The 24,198-nt window shown below is 43.4% G+C and overlaps 1 protein-coding gene across 2 annotated transcripts in view; it reads left to right on the forward strand.

Annotated features, from left to right (window-relative positions):
* The first annotated feature begins 1,029 nt into the window (after positions 1–1,029).
* Positions 1,030–24,198, forward strand: part of SDC4 (syndecan 4) — a 29,479-nt gene continuing 6,310 nt past the window's right edge. Inside the window, exons 1-2 of one of the 2 annotated variants that reach the window (XM_075572587.1) lie at positions 1,030–1,290; positions 23,686–23,857. In XM_075572587.1, the coding sequence (XP_075428702.1) occupies positions 1,234–1,290; positions 23,686–23,857 (229 nt within the window). In that variant the 5' untranslated portion in view covers positions 1,030–1,233. Of the gene's footprint in view, positions 1,291–20,270; positions 20,310–23,685; positions 23,858–24,198 lie in introns of those variants that run through there. The other variant, XM_075572589.1, reaches the window with a different exon arrangement.

Consider the following 24,198-nt stretch of genomic DNA (forward strand, 5'->3'; position numbering starts at 1 on the left):
GATATAGAAGGGAAGGGGAGATGATGGAATGAGGGAATGGAGGGGGAGGGAGGGAATGGAGGACGGAGGGAGGAAATGGAGGGGGAGTGAGTGCAGGAAGTAGGGAGGAAATGGAGGGGGAGTGAGGGAATGAAGGGGGATGAGGGGAGAAAGGGAATGGAGGGGGAGAAATAGAATGGGGTGAGAGGGAATGGAGGGGGAGGGAGAGATGGTATGGAGGGGGAGGAGAGAGACTGAAAATGGAATGAATGGAATAGGAATTAAAGGAAAATGGAGAGAGAAATGAGGGGGGGGAATGGAGGAGGAGGAGGAGAGAGGGGTTGGAGGGGTGGGAGGGAATGTAGGGGGAGAGAGAATGGAGGGGGAGATAGGAAATTGATGAGGAGAGGAGAGATTAAATAAAGGGGAAGAGAGGGAATAGAGGGGGGGAGGAATTGATAGGGGGGATAGATTGAATGGAGGGGGGAGGTAATCAAGGGGAATGGAGGGGTGAGGGAGGCAATGGAGGGGGGATGGAAGGTGGGGGGAAAGAGAAAGTGTGGGAGGGTAGAGTTTGTGTAATGTTAGGAAACTGAAACAAATCGATAACATACGGGGGACGCTATTAGACAAATATCCTTATAATATGTATTTTTAAGTGAAGTAAATTGTTTTATAAATAACGTTTCGTCGTGTTGCGGTCTCTACTTTGGAATATTTGGTCGCCACAATAACGCCTCCCGTTTTCTCTTCTGTTCTATAACTTCTTATTGCAAATACAGCAGCAGAGAGTTTCCAGCTGAGAAATACAAGCGCTAAATTTCCCCCCCTGTGGAATGTCCCTCATACCTTTCCCAGACTGCAGCGTTGGGCTCAGTACCACCTCATGTGAGCTCACAAAGAGAAACAAAGGCACTGGGAAAACAAAAATACCTCCAGGTCAGAGGAGTGAAACTGACGCCTCTTATGTCATTTCCCCTTTAAATGAATCAACCTCAGACAGGGAAATTCCGGCTTAGTGGGGGAGGGGAAGGGGACTGTTTGTTAAGGTTGTAGGATGGGGAGGAGACATCTTATAAAAAACCCTTTGAAGGTAGCACAGAGCAGTATAATAAAGTTGATTTGAGCAGAGCGCACACAAGCTTAAGACCCGGTTAAACAGGAGAAAAAGAAGCACCGTGGAATTAAGCGCGCTGTCGAGCTAGAACGCGGACCGCCGAAACTTTAAAGGGCTATTCAACCTCTGCAGGAAAAATGAATCGGATACTGCTGGTTATCGTTATGCTGCTATCTACAGCCGCGGCGGAGTCGGTAAGTGATCTGCGACGTGGCTCAAAGTGAAGCCACGATCGCTGTCGTGGGGGGAGGTGTGGGGTTTTATTGCTAAAATGTTTTAGCAGAAAGTATTACATTGAGAGTTACCTCTGGTTTTTCAAGTGTGTCCTGGGCACAGATTTATAGCGACAATATGTGGTTACCAGAAGTGAAAGAAGAGGTCTTACATTTTATGTACAAACATTTCAGGAACCAGGTACAAAGTAGCTGCTAGAACTTGAATGGTAACTTTTTTTTTTTTTGGTTACATATTCTGCATTCCAACTAACCCCAATGCCTCTGCGGCCGCAGTACGGAGCATGCGACTCGCTGTGTACAAGGAAACTTCCTTTCCCCCTCCTCCTTACTCCGTTCCCCAGCCAACTAACCCCAATGCCTCTGCGGCCGCAGTACGGAGCATGCGACTCGCTGTGTACAAGGAAACTTCCTTTCCCCCTCCTCCTTATTCCGTTCCCCAGCCAACTAACCCCAATGCCTCTGCGGCCGCAGTACGGAGCATGCGACTCGCTGTGTACAAGGAAACTTCCTTTCCCCCTCCTCCTTATTCCGTTCCCCAGCCAAGTAACTCCAAACTGTCCCTCTTTTTTTTTACCTCCATTGTTTATTTACTCTTCTCACATTTTTGTTTGATGCCCATTCCCTTCCCGTTTTTATTGAAAGCCCAATGCTCCATTACAAGGGCGGTTTCAATGAGGGGGGAAAAAAGGGGGGGAATTTCAGCACGCTTTACCCCTTCAAAGCCAGGGGAAGGGTTCAATATGCAGTCCTTATTTTTGTCTCTATGTAGAAATAATAGAATAGGTTTCAAAACCTGGCAATGTGTTTTTTTTAATCTCACCCTGGTAATTCTAAGGGATACAAGCAGATTGTATGTTAAATTGTAAGCTCTTTGGGACAGAGATACCTTTCGCCTAATGTTTTACATCTGTTTGCTGTGCTAAACTAATATTGCATTATAATGTGTGTGTGTGTGTGTGTGTGTGTGTGTACACACTGATTTGTACTGTTTGCTGAAAGGGGCCTACAACATGTGGCCTTGATAGATTGCAGGGGCTATTAACCTCTTTGCTGCCGGAGAGGCCTGAGACACATGGGCAGAGAGGTGTTTTAAGCGTGGGCTGCGTCTTCGCTCTGAAAGGGCCCTCCTGCATCTTCAGGGGTGACGTCACCCCAAGGCCTCCAGTCAACATGAATGTCTACATATGAGAGGCGCCTCTTACACACCTCGTCTGTCTGAGTCACCGAGCATGAGTGGAACTGTGACCCGTCTCATTGCTGTGTGGGACTCCCAGCACCTTTCTCACCGCAGACGTCATTCGCTTGGTTAATGGGCTGTAATATAGAGCATGCTGTTGCGCTACCGTGCGCTCGTCAATTACAATTGACTGTGGGAAGCTGACGTTGATACAGTCGAGACGCGCATGGCCGTGAGTGGTGGTGCGGCAGACCAGAGAAAGTATAAGAGAATTGTATTTTCGCACTGTCGCCGCACCACGTGACGCTATGAACCAATCACAGCGTGGCCTAGCGCTGTGACATCATAGCCACACGCGTCACCGCTTACCCTCTACAAATGAACCGTCCGCGCCACGTGCATGCAACGCTGTGCGCCGGCACATTATATTACAAGCCTTATCCGTTCCTGTCTCTGTGAAGCTTTGTTTGAAAGGGGAATGTGCCTTTTTCAAGTGAGGTAAAAGCCTGGCTCTGACATGCTTATCATGGGGCATTCTCGGTGAGGGTCTCTGATTTCCCTATGGAAGACTACATGCCACTCACTCCACATCATTGTTGATGGTGAAGGGCAGGACCATTACCTTTTCATTATTGACCATCCTACACTACAAATGGATCATACTTTCCCCAAGTATAGTCTCTTACTTTTTAATCTGTACAGTTAGGAAAAGATTGGTCCATTTTTTTTTTTTATTTAGCATAATTGGGCTACCCCTGTAATGTGGAGCAGTACCAGTCATTTCTTTAACACTTTTAGTGCTGTGGGCCAACAACGGATGGCTAAACAATGTAATGTTGGCCCGACTTGCACTGCAGGGGTTAAAAGCCTCTGTGATGTCTTCATTGCATATTGGCCTTGGTTCCACATCTCCAGTTGTTGCTATAGTAGAGTTCGCCAATTCCTCTGCACCAGCAGTTCTGTAAAACCTACGAGCCGGGCCCTAGCAGTTATGTTTACGCTGTGCCAACGTATAGATATTTTGTAACTGCAGCTGCTTCTTCAACACCAACACCTACCTGCGTATTCAACATTGAATTACCCAGAAATTGGATTAATTAACTCCCAGTAGTTAATTAAATACTAGCACAAACCATCAAACCTGTTGTGTACGTCTGTACTGATTGTATCAAGTATCTTAAAGTTCAAGGGTGACTGATAAGTAGAGAAGAAATCATGCCTATTACCCCGAAGTCTTTGCCTACGGCACATATGACATATATACTGACACTGCTAACAGCCGGTTAATTTGAATTACTGACAATACAGTAAGTAGTAGTTTTTTTTGTTTGTTTGTTTTTTCGTTTTTCTTCTCTTGATTCAGATTGTGTGTGTGTGTGTGTGTATACACATACACACAGTGGTTGACAAATCGAAATATATATATTTATATCTCACACACTAATTGTTTTATTTGTAAAGCGTCAACATATTCACTGAGCAGTACAATGGGGTGTACAGAGTTCTATAAATTACATGAACGGTATATATCTCATTGGTTTATAGTGTCGCCCTGTACTGGTAACTGCTCTGGGGCATTAACTGCAAAAAGATTAGGAATAAAAGAAAAATCGTAGCAGGCACTACAGGACTAGTTAAAAAAAAAAAAGAGTGAAACACTGTGTGTGTGTGTGTGTGTGTGTGTCACACACATTATACTGTGAACAAGAAAGGCCTTTTAGTGGTATAAGGGGCGGTAACTCCTTTGAATCCCCCTTCAGCAGCCAGGAGTTATTTGGCTTTGAAGTTTCCACACGTCATGGTACATTAGTGCGGTAACACGGGCCTTTCCCTGTATTGCGTAAAGTCCCATTCCGATCCTTTCCTTTTTGCCCCCCTTTCATATCCAAACATGGACATCCTTCCTTCCTCCTTTCCCTGCGCCTACGTCATCTTAAAGTTTCCAGTTACTAGAATCTGAGATTTGCAGGGAGGCCTGAATTAAAGGGAGGGGGAAGGGGAGGGGGGGAGATTTTTCAGACTTGTTTATACGTCGCCTTAACAAACCTCCAAGTGTTCACTTCAAATATGTAGAAAATGTTGATTTAAACATCACCGGGCAGGCTATAGGTTCATCCAGTGGTCACTAAGTGTGTCTGTCGTTTGTGGTTACCAAGATACCAAGAACCCTCATTTCTAAAAATTATATTTGTAAATCAAATTTTTTTTAAATCGTGTGTGTACAGGCATACCCCGGTTTAAGGACACTCACTTTAAGTACACTCGCGAGTAAGTACATATCGCCCAATAGGCAAACGACAGCTCACGCATGCGCCTGTCAGCACGTCCTGAACAGCAATACCAGCTCCCTACTTGTACCGAAGCTGTGCGTAAGCGGGGAGACGATAGAGCCTGTTACACATGTGTTATTTACATCCGTTATGCACGTATATGACGATTGCACTACAGTACATACATCGATAAGTGGTGAAAAGGTAGTGCTTCACTTTAAGTACATTTTCGCTTTACATACATGCTCCGGTCCCATTGCATACGTTAATGTGGGGTATGCCTGTATATATTATATGTAACAATGCCCCCCCCCCCCCTCCTCTGGGAGATTTTGCCATTACGGGGTGATGTGGTGCATACCTGCTGTCACAGTAGATCTGAGTATCCTGCTGTGTTGTGGAAGAGAACAGGACAGGCTTCTGGGCTAGGATCTGATTCTCTCTCGGTGTCAGCGCCTCCATGCAGACAATCCCTGCAGGAGAACTCGCTCCCACTCCCCCTGATTGTAGTCTCAGGCAGGAAGATATCTTTAAACAGGATCACTTTATTTAGTACACTGGCAGATGTTACAGCATACACAGCATACTTCGCTTCGTGGGGCTTCACCCTCAGGATGTAAAGTACCCTGGACCTCCACTCCAGGCCAAGGGCAAATGAAGCAGTCCATACTCTTCCCTAATTCCCTGGTGGAGTAAGGGGTATGGTCTTCCCATCCACTCCCCTAAGGGAGGGAGTACAAACTTGGCAAACCCTGCACAGTTTTTAGGGTAGACCAGCCTCTCTCAAGGAGGTAGAGGCACTGACTAAAATTAGCAGTGCAGCTCCTTAAGTACAAGGGAAGAAGGTACCAGGTCTGAATCCAGTGATTGGACACACACAGGCCTAGTCCCACCGCTTCCCCTGTCACTCAAGAAGCTATTGTGAGTGGGGAAGACCCATAATAACTCCTGGCAGGTATACTCTTACCAGGACTTACTGCCAGGGAGGGAAGACTTGGTAGCCAAGGAAACCAGCCTGGCTACATATATATAGCCCCTATCACACACCTCCACCCCCACACCCCCACACATAATTTGTAATCATTACTAAAACTGATAAGTTTTGACATTGTTTAAAAAGTTTCTTCCTTCGCATTGAACACAGTATCTCTACTTTTTTATTTTTTGTTTCAATCCACTACCACATTCCCTTTGGACATAGTGAGCACCAGGCCCCCTCCCTGCTCTGCATTGGGCCTCTCTGCACCAGGCTCTCTGCATTGCGCCTCTCTGCATTGGGGCTCCCTCCCTGCACCGGGCCTCTCTGCATTGGGGCTCCCTCCCTGCATTGGGCCTCTCTGCATTGGGCCTCTCTGCACCAGGCTCTCTGCACCGGGCTCCCTCCCTGCATTGGGCCTCTCTGCACCGGGCTCCCTCCCTGCATTGGGCCTCTCTGCACCGGGCTCCCTCCCTGCATTGGGCCTCTCTGCATTGGGCCTCTCTGCACCAGGCTCTCTGCACCGGGCTCCCTCCCTGCATTGGGCCTCTCTGCACCGGGCTCCCTCCCTGCATTGGGCCTCTCTGCTCCAGTGATTCTTTAGACCGTTGAATTGTAGCCGCTCAAAACCCCACCAGGACTAGCTGTGTGTTCCCCTAATGTGGCGAGGCCCCATCTAAGGTAATTGTTCCTTTTTTAAGGAGCAGACTATCTCATTTCCATATAAATAATGCTGCGGTTTGTTTTGCAGGGAAGGGTGTTTTCTTGTTCAAACACCATTTCCTACCCAATGATTGAATTGCCCTAAGCTGTTTTTTTTTTTTCCTTTCTCTGTTTTTACAACCAAAACAGCGAATATAAATCCTTCCTGTTTTTAATGGATAAAGACTGACGGTTTCATTGTCATTGTGCCATTCTCCTTACTAAAAAATAAATAAAAATGTAAATTCTACTTTTTCATTCTGATTTTTATTAACTCGTGAAATTCTCCAGTTGTTCTGTAATGGAAACACGTTTAAAAAAATAAATAAATAAACAAACAAAATTATATCTATCGATCTATAATTTCTTTTTTTTTTTTTTAAACTGGTCCTTTTAAAAATGGCCGCCGCGGCATTTTCCTGAAACTCCAGCATTCTTTCCTGCGTTGGGTATATAAGTTTTTCTTGTATAGCTCTGACAGTGTATGCTGTGCTGTACATAGCATTCTTGCAGGCAAGAGTCCCTGTCCCGTAGAACTAACAATCTATGTTTTCCTAAATCACCATTAACCCCTTCTCTGCCACACGGCCTGCCATGCATAGCATGTGCCTATACAGACAACCACGTCTCTACCTCCTGGACACCATGCAGTAAGTATGGGTGCTAGATCTTCTTTGCCGTTTGACCCAGTCTATGGTTCTCTTTGCATAATATTACTTGCTAAGTGCTGCTGACCCATTTAAATGAGTCATGCCACCATACTTGAGTCAACCTTTTTATTTGAAAATGGGCTGCTGCTGCTTGAAGTTACACGATGTCTCCCGCCTCTCACTTGGCAATTGTCACATGTGCATGACAGATCTCTCTAGCTACTGAACAGCTGGTGCATTATTCATCTAAGGCAGGGGTGCGCAAAGCGAGGGGCGCAAGATTATTCTGGGGGGGCGCGGACTTCTTCGGCCTCGCCATGGCACCACAGCGTCAAATGACGCTGCGATGGTAACGTGACCCTGCGTCATTTGACACTGGATATTGGTGGTGGGGGGGGCGAGCACAGGGGCTAGCAGGTGGTGGGGGGCGAGCACAGGGGCTAGCAGGCAGGGGGGACGTAGCACAGAAAGTTTGCGCACCCCTGATCTAGGCCGGTCTGTGTAAAATGTTTTGTACGGCATACTTTGTGGTTCCTGATGTTCTTTGTTCGTCCCATACAGTATCTGGTCCTGCCAGCAACACCATTCTTTCTCATTCCCAATGTATCTCTCTAAATAGTTAATCACTTGGATTGTAAACTCTTTGGGACAGGTAGTCCTTTTCCTGTTTTACAGTAGGTCTGAAGCTCTTAGTAACTATGTGTGTGTGTGTGTTACTGCTGTGAACTAAGCAGTACAGTCACCATGGCTCACTAGCTCAAATTTACAATTTACAATCTACAGTGAGCGTCTTTAGACCTGAATTGGTGCTCTTGGTGACACTGACTCGGTCATTAGTCACACTATTGTTCATCAGTTTCCTCCCTTCCAGTTCAAAGATTGACTCATTGTGTACAGTGTTTCACAGCGGTTAGAGCTCAAGTAAAGCTAGATCTTCACATGAGGGCAGTCTTTTAAAACAGCAATCCTGCCGTGGTGTTTTTTTTTTTTTTTTTAAGGTTTGAAGCAGGGGTCTTTGGAGCAGAACCACATTCAGCACTGTGGGCCCTGTGCTTCCTGAGGTATTTATCTCGGAAAGGGGTGCCAGGGTTATCGAAATGGCGGCTTAAATATCATGTGGGCCAATAGGAATCCATGTCGTCATCCTTTGCGGCTTCCTATTGGACCGCGTGATTAGGGCATTTAAACCTCTTGAGGTACTGGCGCCACCTACGGTAAGGTGCGCAAGGTAAGTATCTCTGGGAGCAGGGGGTACCACAGCTAAAATGAACACGGTTCAGCTCTGGGACCCCCTGCTTCAAAAAGATTTACTAAGGGTTGGTGTCTTTCTGGCGCTGGTTGTACAAGTGCATTTTAGACCTGCAGACGTTATTGTGAGTTGATACACAAAATGTCATGTTAAATAACTCATGTGTTCTCTTCTTAACACTTTGTTTTCCATAACACTGCTGTTAACGTGCCAGTGTTGACACCATGCCTTGCCACATCAGTTCTTTCTTCAGGCTGCTGAGACCTGATAGCAGCGGTCACAGAGCCATTAAAGAAAGCCCAATCCCATTAAACCGGGCATACACCTTTTTTAATATAAACACGTTTTGACATCGTCTGTTCTTGCAGCAGAAAGAAGCCGCCTCAAGCGAGATCAGCAATGTATTGTAGAGGCTGATCCTTTAGGCTCAAACCATGTATTTGCACTTATCTGAGTAACTTTTTTTTAGATTTGATCTACTTCAGAAGAAACATTTCTCCAGAACCGATCATAAGAATCTGGGTAAGATCTTGTTGGTGATCTACACTGCCGACACAGTTTATCCGAGTGCGGCTCATTCCACACTCCCTCAGCGTGCTGCGCATCACCGATGCGCGGTCACGCATCATCGGGTGCCAGCGCCCCCTGCACGCGCGTCCAGGGCTCCCCGAGGGAGCCCTGGTGTCCCGCGATCGCGGGACGGCGGCAGGGGGTTCCGGGGGACCCGGCGGACCCGGCAGCGGTAGGGAGAGCGCCCCGATCGGAGGGCGCTCTTCCGCTGCTTCGGCGCGCGCCCGTCACCCTCCGGCGCGCGCCAGGATACTGCTGCGGCCAAGAACGGGCAAATGCTCGAATAAACTTGGCCGCAGCAGTATACCAGGCGTGGGCAACTCTAGTTCTCAAGGGCCACCAACAGGTCAGGTATTGGGGATATCTCTACTTCAGCAGGACGCTTGGTTGTTGATTAAGCCACTGATTGAGCCACCTGTGCTGAAGCAGGGAAAACCTGATCTGTTGGTGGCTCTTAAGGACAGGAGTTGGCCACCCCTGATCTATACAGGGGCAGAACCACCTCCCATATTTTTCCGCGTGAATTGCGTAGGGCTGTTGCTTTCCCATTCATCAGCTGTATGTTTTCTTTAGCAATGAGAATGACTTTTTAACTGGTTGCTTACCTTCTATCTTGTACCAACATGTTTGACTGTTCTACTTGCACACGGCAAAGAATAGATCTATTGTGCTGGTGCGTTTTTGTTAGAACAGGTGTTTGTGTTTAGAATGACTATCTTATTTATAACTTCACCGCTGTAAAGCCATATTTCTTGGGCACAGTTCCCAACCTGACAAGGTTGCTATACCAAGGACGAAGATTCATGTAAAGCCTTTATGATGGTTAAATCTGAATCTACTTTTTTCCCCCTATGTGATAGTCATTTTCTACACATGACTATCTAGAAACCTGCACTGGTCAAAACAAAAACCCAAAAGCAAATCTTGTACAACCTTGGTTCTTGTGATCTTATGGCCAATACTATTTCCTTTTGCTGTCACTTGTACCCAGATGAGAGAATTCCTTTTTTGGTAGCAGTACATTGAATTGGAGACGTTGGTTTTGCCCTTCGCATTCTACAAGTGGTAGGAAGAGTATACAGGTAGTCCTCGCTATCCAACGTTTCACTTTACAACGAATGGCATATCCAACGCTTTTTTACAACGCAATTGTAAATGCAACCCTATTGGCCATTTTTCAATGGCGGAATGCGTTATCCAACGCTCGCTGCCACTGATTAACATGGAACTCACTTTACAACGGTTTCACTATCCAACGCTACTTTCAGAACGGGTTGCGTTGGATAACCGTGGACTGCCTGTATGATGGACCATAGTAAGGAGAAGATGAAGGTTTCTGATTTAGTAAAGGAAGATGGGTAGGATATTTAACCATTTGGACATTTGAGGGCCCGACGCAGAGTGCCATGGGCCCTCTAGCAAGTCACAACCATGTGATTTGCTATTCAGCGTACTAGTGCCATCATGTGACTTCGACCCTGTTCCCTGTTCTTGTGGAGCACTGATTGCTGATTTCCCAGGGGAGATCTCAAAAGCGCATAACGTGCTGTTTCATATGGCCCCTGGCATGCCGGCTATTGTATGTATGTTTTTTTTATTTGGATCTTTTTGGGTGTAATCCGCATGATTATGATTCAGAACAAAAGAGTAATGTGACAATTACAAAGAAAAGATGCCGTGCTTACACTGGGAAATGATATATAATGACCAAAAATATATATATTTCAAGTTGCTGCGTGCCGGATAAACTCTTGTGGGGGGCCTGATGTGGCCCTGGGCCGTAGTTTGGAGACCCCTGCTTTAGAGGGTCAATGAATAATATATATTAAGCACTTGATTCAATATGACATAAAGACTCCCATTAACGTGTGTGGCAATTTTTGACCAATTTGGTTTAAATATCACAATATAATTGACAATAAAAAATATACCAATTGATTAGAAAGATGGTCAATTCACAAAACTGAGGCCTTTCCCTATATTATTAAAAAAAAAGAAAGTTCAATGTACATTTTTTGTTCTAGTATAATTATATCCTATTGAAAACCAAATGACCGAAGTAATTTACGTATAGAATACAAGATGTCGTCTCCCACATATAGATCTTGTTGCGTGCTTTTATTTTTTTAAGGTAGGGTTGACTTCTAGCATTTGTCTGCATTCTGGAAACAGGCGATGGCGCATTTCACAAAATGTTCTGCAGTTCTAGGTTTAGCGCAATTCCAGTTTTTGTGAATGCCCTTGGAAGGCCTCTCTTTATATTCAACAACTAAGGGCTCTCAGTTCAGGAAATGTCTCTCTGTGTCCTCTGTGTCTCTGTCATAAATTGTCCTGATAATAAGACTATTCCAAAATATTTCCTTATACAAATTCAAAACTGAAAAAGCGAAATATTCTTCTGATTTCTGTTGTCATGCCTGTATATCTTTGGGCGTATCGGAGACGCTGAAGTGCATTGACAGTCACTATATCCTGACAGGTTTAATGCTAATCTCTTGCACCTATCCTCCATGCTTTTTTGCAGTTATGTAAGATTGAAGAACAGGTGGCATGAGAAGGTTTGTGCTGTAGAAGTTGACCAAATTGGTAATAAATCCCACAAGTCAACTCTGAGATCAATGTCAAATTGTGAGATTCACTCATTATAAAAATGTGCCTTTTCTGTTAACATTTAAATGTTTGGGTCAAAGAATCTTGCTGATGAAGATTTTTGGGAGGTTAACATCTCCTGATTCATTTCAATGCACTTTATTTGATCTGCTACTTCCTGCGTCCTGAATGACATCCCAGAGGTGAGATGACTGCCCTAGATCCTATAAAGGGTGTATAACCCATCTTTTACTAGTCCCAAACAACAAGTGTGGTGAGTGGAATTATTGTGCTGTGACGCGGGACTCGCAAGAATTCCTATAATCTGAAATTGACTTGTTTCTGGTAGTTTGTGTGAAAACAGGTCACTTCACATAAAACCGGCCGTTTTGCATTTTCCTAACCAGGCCCCAGAGAAACTGAAATACAAAGAATGTGTTTAGGGTCGGTCTGTTTCATTGCTGCTTTAAATGCCATGCTGCAATATGTATTGTAATATTACAGGTTCTGCCTGTTTGTGCTGTGTGCTCCTGGGGCAGAAATCGTTCTCGCATCTGCGGAGAGTCTGACTTGGTCAGAAATAATGTGGGTTTTATGGTTGATTGGAGATCGACGTAAACAAAGTATTATAATAATAATATAATTATTATTATTATTCCCTGATACAAAGTATCAGTTGGGGACTGTCCCTTTCTTGTGTAATGACATTGAACTGCTGCCACAACACTCGGACAATAGTGCAAATGATTTCACAGCTGCATCTGGAAAAAAATGCCACGTTCCACCAGGTTTGAACTAACCACCAACTTGCTGATAGCCACAGTCAACTACTTGGAGATCAGCGACGGGTGTGTTCTGGTGTAGGAGACACCGAATGAGGGTTGAAGAGAGAAAGTGTTTCATTTCCTATTTCACGGGCGTTCTGCCATGAAAAGACCGCCTAGCACCAGAAAACTTTTTACAGTCCTTTCACTCGAGTGGTCGCCTGGCTTTGTGAGGAGTCTTATGGTTTAGTGCAGAGGTTGTCAACTCCAGTCCTCAAGGGCCACTAACAGGTCAGGTTAAGGATAACCCTGCTTCAGCACAGGGATCAGCCACTGATTGAGCCACCTGTGCTGAAGCAGGGATATCCTTAACCTGACTCGTTGTTGACCCTTGATTACTGGAGTTGGCCACTCCTGGTTTAGTACAAGTGTCATGATTTTTTAAATGGGGGTTGGGGGGGGCCCTCTGGAGCTAAACCTGGCTGTTTTTGAAGATAATTGCCAGTTTAGTTACCAGTGTTTCCCAAGGGGATTTCAATGGTCGTCCAATAGGAAGCCACAAACAATGACATTACAGCTTCCTATTGGCCTGAGACATGTGCAGAAGCCCTGGCACCTACACCAGTAACAATCTCTGCAACCAGTGGAGTCCCTGGAGCTTAAAAAAATAGCATGGTTTAGTTCCAAAGATGCTGCTGTTTCCAAAACTGTGTTTTAAACCCCCTCCCCAATAATTTTATATCAAAGATTGGAGCAAAGCTCCCAATGTGGATCACGTTTAGAATTGTTTTGCAGTTAGGTCCAGTACTACCATTTCCTTGAAGCTTATGAACACATGATGGGGTTTTTAGTGTTGTGTTGTTTTGCTTAAAGATTGTGTGTAGACCGATCTTAATGTGGAATTGTATTTGCAAACCCTGTCGTATTGTGAATAGCAAATAGCAAATCCTTATATAAAATGTAATATATATTCAGTTTTTGCCAAGTCTTGCCAACAAAACTATTGATTATCAGATGGCTAACACAAATGGTGATACCTTGCAGGGGAGATGGTTGCAATAGGAGGAAACAGTTAGATTGAAAAAGGCTAATGCATTTGTTCTAAGGATTTCTTTTTGTGGACATGTCGGAACGAGCAATTCCGACCACGCGGTTTCCCCCGAGGCTCAGATTCACCCTTATACAGATTTTGATCCATCATTAAAGCAGACGTTTCCTGTTCATCTATGGGGAAACAACACCACATCCTGCATGGTATAATGATATTGGGTTTCACACTGTCCTGTCTCCACTTTCGGTGCTCTGATGCTGTTCTGATACACGAGACCAACCTTGTGCCGTTCTTAGAAGAGGGGGACGATGAGTCACCGATCAGGATTATGTGATCTGTTTTGGGGTCTTAAAGCAGCAATACGTGTTTAATTTTATTTACCCTTTAAAAAAAAAAAATATTACGGGATTGAAGCAGAGGACCTCCATAGTTGAACAGTGTTCATTTCCAGAGATGCTTACCTCGGTAGCGGTGCCAGTATCTATGCAGACAGGGAACCGGGTGCCTAACAAAATGGTGTAATTTCAATCTCCTGCGTTCCACGAGCCAATAGGCAGCCAGGATGTAATCTGGTGCGGCTTCCTACTGGCCAACGTGACCGGGGCATTTAAACTGTGAAGATATAGCGGCACCACTACGGAGGTGTAATCTCTGGGAGCAGGGGGTCCCCGGAGCTGAAATTCACACAATTCCACTCCAAGGACCCCCTGCTTCAATCCTGTAATAAAAAAATAAATGAGACCTGTATTGCTGCTTTAAAACCATATATAATGTGTGGTTGTTTGTTTTAGCTTGTAAATAAGGTAGCTGTTTTTTATATTTATTTGTAACCCCTCCCTTTTAGGCTAAATTAGGCATAATCACTTTATTTTATTTGCATTGTTCTTTATAGTATTCCCACTCAAATTAAAAATGCTCTTTCTTTCAGACAATCATGTCTGCTTTAAAAATGGTTTAAGTTCGAGGAACCGAATTACTAATGAGGCTGCTTCCAAAATAATTGTGTGAGCCAAGTGGGACTTCCCCCAAACACTTGCTAAGGCTGCGTTTATAGTAAGGGTGATGCGACCGCGTGACATCAGCCATTGCTGTCCCTATAGCGTTTTCTGCACTGGACAGGAGAGGGTGACATGGGGCGTGGCGTGAACGGTTCGCCCTCATTGACTGAACCGTTCACGTGCCGCTGGTGTCACGCGCCGATCACTGAAGAAGTAAAAATCCTTTGACTTCTAGCGACCACGTGACATCAGCCGTGGTGGTTGCGCCCACTATGGGCACCCGCGACGGACTGCATGTACTTGCTGTGCAAGGTCAGTCTCCATGGCCAGTACTATAAACGCAGCCTTAGGCTGTCTGTCCTCCCATTTCACGCACTCCTTCAGACAATAATTTGGATACACGTTCTAGCTTACCCTTCGGTGTTTGGATGGAGTGCAGAAGTCCGGCGCAGTTAGTCGCTGTAAGTATTGTTTGGCGTGCCGCAGAGACATTAGAATTGCAATGTCATGTTCGGCACTGGCGTCTGAGACACGCTGAACTGCTTGCGGGTAACGCCGCCCGATTTTTAAGCTGCTACTAAGTTTCTGGAAAGCTTCAACAAGTTTACATGAACCAGCGGCATACTCCAGACGGGACGTTGCTGTAAAAAATTGTAATCTCTGGCTCTTCATTTAAAAGCGATCTTGTAATTTTAAAGCGACAATCGATGCGCTGTTTAAATAATTTTTTAACATCGGTTTGAAGCCGGGTGCCTCCGCAGCTGAACCCCATTCACTAAACCTCCAGGCCCACCTTTTTCGAAGATACTTGCCTTTTGAACCCTGGCTTGGCTAACCGGGATCACATAATCGCCACTTTTCAAAGCTCTCGCACCCTGCCTGCCAATAGGAAGCTGTGACGCAGGAGCTTTAAACTCTGCCGGGATACCTGTCGCCGCCTTTTGAGGTCTGTATCTCAGGAAGCAGGGTGTCCCTGGAGCTGAAATGAATGGGTTTCAGCTCTGGAGACCTCCTGCTTCAAACATTTGAAAAATAATAATAAAAAAAAGCATGAATTGCTTTTTTATACCCACTGCAGAAATACGCCAACATTTGGTAAACATACAGACACTGTTGTACGTAGTAAAGAAGGAACCATGTGACTGTTTTGAGAAGGGCATGTTTTAGTATAAATCAGCAGAGCTTGGCAATTGTAATGTTCTTTAATTTATTTTTATACGCAAAGCGTTGAGGATGAGTGCAAGCTCTCCAGATCCTTTTATATACTGCCATTTTGGCAATGTTTTCTCTGACTTCGGGTGAGGAGGCTCACGCATCTTTAGAACCCACAACTGTTTCTGGCAGGTCCAGATATTCGAGACTTTGACCAATTCGTTCAGAGGTGGCCAACTCCAGTCAGGTTTTCAGGATATCCCTATTTCAATGACTGAGCCACCGATGCTGAAGCAGGGATATCCTGAAGACCTGGTGGTCCTTCAGGACTGAAGCTTCCACCCCTGAATTAGGTCAAGGTGGCAACTAATTATTAAAGTGCATTCGTGTAGAAAGAATACAAAATGTACAGTCATATTGTAACAATTTGCTAACCCATTGTCTGAGTTCAGTATAATCGATACACAAAGGAAAGGTGAGACCGCGTGTTCTTTCTAGAGGACAATTTTTCATTTGAAACCTGCGACCTTGATTAAATTTTATCTGTGAGCTTAATCGCACTTTCACATTTTATAGATTTCGGACCATTGTTTCTTAATCTCCAGCTAACAAAGCTGCCTGCTCCTTTTCACATCGTGAATGTGCAGTCCCGTTTAAGACCAAAGTGATCTAATGAGTCATGTTTAATACAGTGTCTAACAAAATAATGTCATTACAGTGGTAAGATATCCTAATGCGTGTTCTCATTTTATTTTTCCCTTGGTTATTATTTCTTTTGCATGGGGGGGGGTTACCACTTTGTAAACCTTTTCACAGTGAAAGTTTATCATTCAGCCATAATTAAGCAGTTCTAGCTGCAGAATGCACGTGCAGCGTGGCAAATTGTTTACAAGAACGATACTTAATATACCCCATAATATATACAAATGTACTTTACAAAAACTTTTTTTCCCCTGTTGCATATAAGAATTTGTGGAAACCTGTTTCTTGGGTATATTATGTAAACCTGGTAATCGCTGAATGTAGGTGGAGTTCTGCTATCCCTAACCTATTCTTTCCGTATATTTAATGGGTGCTTAGACATTGTGAATACATTTGATTACCTTCCACGTTAGAAATGATTTGGGGTTTGCATAATCTCCGCCCTATTAAGAAGTCACAGGGCCCTTTGTACTGGCATCGACAAAAGACCAGAATATCCATTAACGTTTGTGTAGCACGTCTTTATTCTTATGTCCCCATAGATCCCGCTCATATCACATTGTTGTGTAGGGACACATTCTGTTCAGGTGAGCACCACACACCCGATGTATTTGAGACACCCCTATTGCTCTTCTACCACTAGTGTGTGGAATAAAGAAGTAAAGTTCCCTTTGGTAAAACCTAGATTTTCTTTAAAATCGATGTTATATTTTATTTTGCATTTATTCTGTCCATGAATATTAAGAGTAGTATAAGGTGGGCATTGTTGTCTCATTTTGCCTTGGACGTGAAGTGGGTGTCCATCTGTCTGATTTTAGCTTATCATTGGGGTCGCGCTGACGGGGGTGACCAGTATTCCCTTTGGCTTTCTTCAAGATCTTCTGTTTTAGCTAAATATTGAAGGCATTGGAACACACACACACACACACACACACACACACACCTAAATGGCTGCCAGGTACTGCGGGCCAGCAGTAAACCTCAACGTTGTTTTTTGGGGGTTGGTAATGACTTTGCAGCTTCCTACTGGATGACTGCGGCCACCATCCTCAAATAAGGTAACTCGGCAAGGAACAGTGCTGTCCACAAAGCCAGCGGCCATACAATCTGTGGTAAATGGGGCGGTACATGAGGGGTGGGTACTATCTCCACTGTTTTTTTTATTTTACAACCATGGAGGACCACAACTTAAATGATGTATCTACAAACACACATTTTGCGTTTCTGGGGCATAAAAATTGGAGGACCCGTTCTAAAATGAGGTCATACATTTCGTTTCCTCATCAGATAAGTCACAGTCTGACTGTTTTTATAGGTACTTTTGATCACTGCATAAAATTAGCATGTGTTCACACGACCCTACTTTATTACATGACCGGATCTGATTCAACATTGAATTCCAGTCCTTGTCATTTTCAACTAATTACAAGTGGTGGTAATAAAATAATGGGATGGATTAAGCAGGGGATTCTGGGAGTGGAAATCACAACCATAATCTGCCAGAGGCACCCCTTAAAACTAGGGGAGATTTAGAAACTTTGCGTTGGGTGAATCCTCTCCTTTTTAGTCTGATATTTATTTTTGGAGATAAAAATAGAAGGTACTGTACTACTTGTGATTAAGTACTTTTGGGTGCCACATGTGCATATAATTTATATACAGATGTAGCCTGCGTCCATTAACGCATGATTATACCTTTCCGCTGGTGTACATTTTAACATGTGATCAATACAATGTAATCGTGGGTTGCCAAATAGTTTAATCTGGTGCTTTTACACACGATAACAGGTACAATCCGTTTGGTTACATCTATTCGTATACACACGCACATTTATAATAATAGCATGTTCTTGTATAGCGCTGCTAGTTTTACATAGCACTTTAGAGAGACATTTTGCAGGCACAGGTCCCGTGGCGTTTACAATCTATGTTTTTGAGGCACAGGGAGACTAAGTGACTTGCGCAAGGTCACAATGAGCCAACATCAGTCTTTACTCACTGAGCCACCACTCCACATTTATGTATATTACACATTATAGAACGGTTATTTGACCACAACAATTGTTTTGAAATGCAAGCTAATGATTTGTAGAGCTGATGCAATAAAGGATGGCTAAATATTTGTTATAATAAAGTACATTTTTATTTACTGGGTTATAAACTTGACTGTTTTTCATATTTCTTGTTCTGTACTGCGCATAGTATCAATAGACAATGCTTGTATGAAACACTGCTGTACCCCGAAACATAAATGACTGCGGAGCACTTGGAGTCTAAACCTTTGTTTCCATTCTCTCCACGCCAGGAAATGCTGGGCTAATAATTCAGGTAGCACACCTGCAAGGTCAACATAAAGGTCACTTCAATTTCATGCATTCACTTTGATGTTCTCGCAGTGTCAAGAGTCAATGCCAGACCAACTTGTGTGTCCAGGGTTAGTCTTGCATAACCTGTACAACTACTAGGTATTAACTAGATTGGTCAAAAAAAAATGTATAGATAATTTAACATTTAAAAATGAAATCCGATAAAACACAGTGCCATGAGTAACTCTCGGGATTTGACTACAATACAGTGAACGGATGTACAGAAAACAGTATAGGTTGTATGTAGTCAAATTGTGATGTGTGTGTGTGTGCGTGCGTGCGTGCGTGCGTGCGCGCGCGCGCGCGCACACACTTTCCCCTAGAGAAAACATTCTTTGGGCTGCTCGGGTTATACAAAATCTATCTATGTGCGTTTGCAGGCATTGGCGGCCTAATCACCAAACACACATGACAGACCAGGGGTAAAGAAAGCTAGCGATGCACAGCTGAAGTTGCCTTTGTGACGTTAACAAGTCATTTTCTAACAAAGCCTTTAGAAAACATTGTGCTAATCACATTTTTATGTTGCGAGCACTTTTAAAGGGGCCTTTAAAAGGTAATTGCACCTCTTGGGAGCAGCTTTAACGTACTACATGTATTTAAATGTATACATATATTGTCAGAATAGAGATCTATAATTTTTTTATAGCTGGAAGCACTACTGCTTTTAATTAAAGCTCCAACTTTATTTCTGCACATCATTTGATCAAATTAATAGTAAATGTCCAAATGTCACCATTGGCATACTTAAACATTTCTTTTCTTACTAGCTGTCATTGGGATAGTCCTCCACATTCCCTCTCCATGGTTAAGGGAGCCATTTTACACAACATTTTTAAGAACCTGATTGTAGAAACCTCCATTTTCATTTGCTTGTGGAAAGTATTTATTTGTTTAACCTTTAATTAGGACCAAAGTCAATTAATTGCAGCAATTCATTTTCAAAGGGTAAAACAATGTAACAGAAGTCATGCAAGTATGAGTTTGACAATAGGATTGTTTCAGTTTTCAGTTTTAAAATTGCTTTTGGGGATAGGAGGGTGTTTCCCTCCCTGCCTTTTTGTTTGCTGCTTTACATTGTTAAGGCAGCAATCCCAGATAACCATTTTATTTTAAACCTAATTTGTATTGGAGGGTCCTTCAAAACTGACCCGCTCTATCCCCGGGAACCAGGTGATCTCCAGAACTGAAAATTCTTCTCCCTCTGGGGGAAACGATATGGTGACAGAATCACACAGGGGACCAATCGGTTCCAGCTTCCAATTGGGTGATATTGGTGGCCATATATAATTCTTCAGGCTCTCTGAAACCAGGGTGTCGTCTCAGGAGCTGAATGTAGGGCAGTTTCTCTCTGTAGTACCTCCTGTTTACAATGTCAAAACATTTGGTGGGTTTACTGCTATAAGCGAATACGATTTACAATTGTTCCCTCCATTTCTGAGGGCTGCACTTGTAATGTTCCTGCTTTGCTTTTGCCTCTCTTACGTGTGTGTGTGTGTGTGTGTGTGTAATATTTGTGTAATGTATACACACACACACACCCAATAATTAAGTGAACTTGAGTGTTTTGAACCTCGTGTCCAAGAGATTTGTACTAACCTGGCTAAGTACAGTTTATTTTTTTTAAGGGAGAAAAGTTAAATATTACCCAAGCTGAATACAATACAAGTACAAAACTCCTAGCTCTTCATTTTTCTGTTTACTAGGTCATTCCAACCTGTGCAAATACCCCTAACGATGTTTCTTCAGCTAAATTCTAAAGTAAATATACTTTTTTTCTAACTGGTCTTGTTGTTCTTGTGATTTAATACAGTGAAATCATTCTACATTCTCTTCTTGAGAACTTTCCTCTGTCCTAAAGGTCCAACCTTCAGTAAAATTCCTGCTAACTTGTACCCATATACTGTCTGTAACAGATTATAAAGCGCTTGTACAGTATATTGTATGACTTTTTTTTTTTTTTTTGTGGGGTGGGGGGTTCAATACATTGAGCAATAAGGTGTATTAGAAGTTCTGCAGAACAGAAGTGGTCTTGTAGGGCTTATGAAACTTGCTTTGTGTCAATGTTGCTGACCACCCCTTGTAGGTCACTATTGTGAGAAGTGGAATAATGCAAAGTTAGCAGTGCAGAAATTTGAATGGGAGTGCCATAGTGCTAACTTGGTGTTCATTATGATCTCATCCTAATACGTAGGATATATTATATTTCTAGTATTCCTTTGCCTCATCTCAATATGCAGGGAAGCTGGTTCCCAGTGCTGGAGAAGATTTAATTTCCAGCCACACAGTGCCTAAAGCAGGGATGTACAAACTGATTTCTAGGGGGGGTGCGGCGGTTGCAGAGGCCCCGCGCTCTTCCCCCATTTAAATAAAATGACGGGGGTTCGCGTGAGGCCTCTGCAACTTCCCTTACCTTGTCACAAGCAACGCGGCATCAAATGACGCTGCAGGGTCACGATGCCATGGCAACGTGACCCCCGTGGTGGAATTTTATGCCAGAGACTAGGTAAGAAGGGGGGCATGAGCAGGGGGCAGACCGAAAAGTTTGCGCACGCCTGGCCTAAAGGATAATTAACTTTAAGAAGGCTACGTAGTGGGAAAATCGCAGATGGGGTTCTGGCCACCAGGGGCCTTTCAGACACTCTGGAATATATTTAATTACCCCTTTTAGTCCATTGGAGGCAATCCAAGCATGCAATTTATTTATTTTGTGCAATTTATTTATTAAACATAGTTGAAGCAGGAGGAACACTATTTATTCATTTCAGCTCCCGGGATCCTTATCTGGAGTTTCCTCCGCAGGGGGTGCCGGAAGTCACTCCGCTAGCAGGTTCATGTAATGGCAGAGTTTCAAAGCTCTCGCGGCCCAATAGGAAGCCGTGACGTCAGGTTTCGGGCATCCTATTGGCCCACATGATGCGGGAGCTTTAAACTTTGCCGAGATACCGTCACCCCTGTTTTGGAGGTCTGAATCTCTGGAATCACGGGGTCCGCGTAGCTGAAATGAATGGGGTTCAGCTCTGGAGACCCCCTGCTTCAAACCGATGTAAGGGGGGGGGGGCAAAACAACCTGCTTGTATTGTTTTTTTTTTTTTAGCGGTACGATGACCTAAACAGTGATGTTCTGCCCGATCACCCACAGTGGGAAACCCTGGACTTCTTTTATCATAGCCCTAAATGAAAATAACCGGGTTGTCAGCAATGATCGGCGGTTATATGTATATAATAATATATTTAAAAAAATTCAAGCTATATTTACTATACGCAACACTGGTGTGGCTGTATATTTCCTCCTTTTTTTATTTCTTCTAATGCGATCAGAATAATTGGGATAATTACAGTTTTTCTCTTCGGTGTGCATAAACAGATGTGGTTTAACTAACAAGTTGTTGTGTAACCGTTTATCTTGGGGAAACTACCAGAAAGTTCTACATAAGACATAATAGTTCAAAAGCCCCAGGTCTTTTTTTTCTTATTATTTTTTTTTTTTTTTTTTAACTGAATAACGCAAGTCCCTTCCTATCACTGTCACTCACACTCTGTAGCCCGATTTGTATATCTGAGTAAACCTAGTTATAGCCTGCGCAAATACAAAGCTGTAATGAGTGCTGCTCCTGAGACCTTACACTCTAGTACAGGGGAGACCGACTCCAGTCCTCAAGGGCCACCAATAGGTCAGGTTTTCAGGATATCCCTGCTTCAGCACAGGTTCCTTAGGCAGAGCTGCTACGTAAACCTATTGGACCTGTGGTGAGACCTAATATATTTTAAATGATTTTCTCATCCTATCTGAAAAGGACATTTTGTTCATTGAAAGTGACACTACAGGTGACATTTTTTTGCAAATGTTGACTCCCAACTGGGCTGGGTGAAATTCTAAATCAAATGCTTGGGAATGGACACCAGTCTATACGAAATCTGAAAGAGGGGGATGGAGAGGGAGAAGTATAATGTGGTCTGAGGTCTCACATAGATGGGCAGAGTAGTTCTTATCTGCCATAAATTTCTATATTTCAATTCCTAGACATTCAAAGAATAAAATTGCTGTCAGAGTGCAACGTAGGCCTTAAAAGAAAAGGCAGAAACTGTTCACGTTATAGAATCTCGTTTGTCCACCATATTTCTTGTAATAATACTTTGCTTCTCCTGTGTCATCCTCTCCTATTGTGTTGTTGAGCAGCTCATTGTAATTCTGGCTTCTCACAGGACCTACTTTAAGTGTGTTCTGTACGGAAGGGGTGGTTGTAACTCTAAAAACATTACAGCAAGAAGAAAAATAAAACACCTAACTACTAGAACCTGTGGGGGTTTTTTATTTTATTTTTTTATTTTTATTGAAATCAAATATCTTTGAAGAAAATAACTCCTGACAGGTGTATATGTCCAGACACCGTATTAACACGTTATACGCCTCACTGCTGGGAGGATAGAACTGCCCAACTTTATCCTGAGGTTGAACGCGGCCATTGCCTCATCGTGTTCTTGGCTCGCAGAGCTGGTTTGCCGTGTTGAACCCAACACACTGCAAAAATACAGGCCCATGTTTATTAAACCGGCAATGGCTATAAGACGACTTCTGGGCATGTCTTCTTGAATGGTCTGCAAGGTGTTTTTTCAGTGCCACGACGTGTCTTCTGGCAGAAGACTTCTTGGTACACTGGCTTATAATGTTATTACACTGTTCATTTGGCCATGGTCAATAGGTCATTTGACACAGACTTCACTTATGATGACCTTCTGTTAAGTCCGAAGCTTGTAACCATGACGCACCAAGCGGTACGCAATGTCCAGTACATTGCATTCCTTTTTCTGTAGGACAGATTTTGCTCGATTAGAGGTGTTTGACCTTTTTAATAATTTCACCTAAAAAAAGTTACCCTGTATACCTGAACTCTAAACACATTGTTATTTAATTATAATAACTTTATTTCATATAGCACTTTTCTCCCAATGGGACTCAAAGTATGTCACAATCACAGTATAACGTGCAGTACGCAGCACATAGGATTGTTACAGACACAGTCCCTGCCCAGATAAGCTTGTTCAAGTAGTACATGCTTTATATGATGGTATACTTACTTATTTCCTATATATGTGTGTAAATGACATTTTACCATTTTTTTTCTCTCTTTTTCAGATACGGGAAACGGAGACTATGGACCCAGCGGGTATGTTGGAAAGTTACGAGGCGTCTGGGACTCTGCCTGATGATGAAGATTTAGAGGAGGCCATAGATGACCTAATCTACTCCGACGAATCGAACAGTGAGGAATATGATTCTTTTGAAGAGTCTGGTTCTGGAGATACAGGTATGAATTCCATAGGGGAGATCATGCATTTATCTAAACTGCCTACTGCTGCCATATAAACCATTCTAATCTCATTTGGAATCCATCAAACAATTGGTAACCATATAAACCTGAAAAGTTTCAAGATGGGTTTTAAAAATATGGACTTCTTCTTTAATATATATTCCGCACGTAACACTTTCGCTGTTCCGGCATTGAGAGTTAAACTTGCCACGGACACTAGTTCACATTTGCCATTTTAAGAACACAATTACATTTTACAAATCGAATACACAGCCATTTAGTTGCGTAGTATTATCTTAACATCGCATGAAAGATCATTTTTAGTTTTCTCTTTTTTA

The sequence above is a fragment of the Ascaphus truei genome, chromosome 15, assembly GCF_040206685.1.
Source record: "Ascaphus truei isolate aAscTru1 chromosome 15, aAscTru1.hap1, whole genome shotgun sequence".
Lineage (NCBI taxonomy): Eukaryota > Metazoa > Chordata > Amphibia > Anura > Ascaphidae > Ascaphus > Ascaphus truei.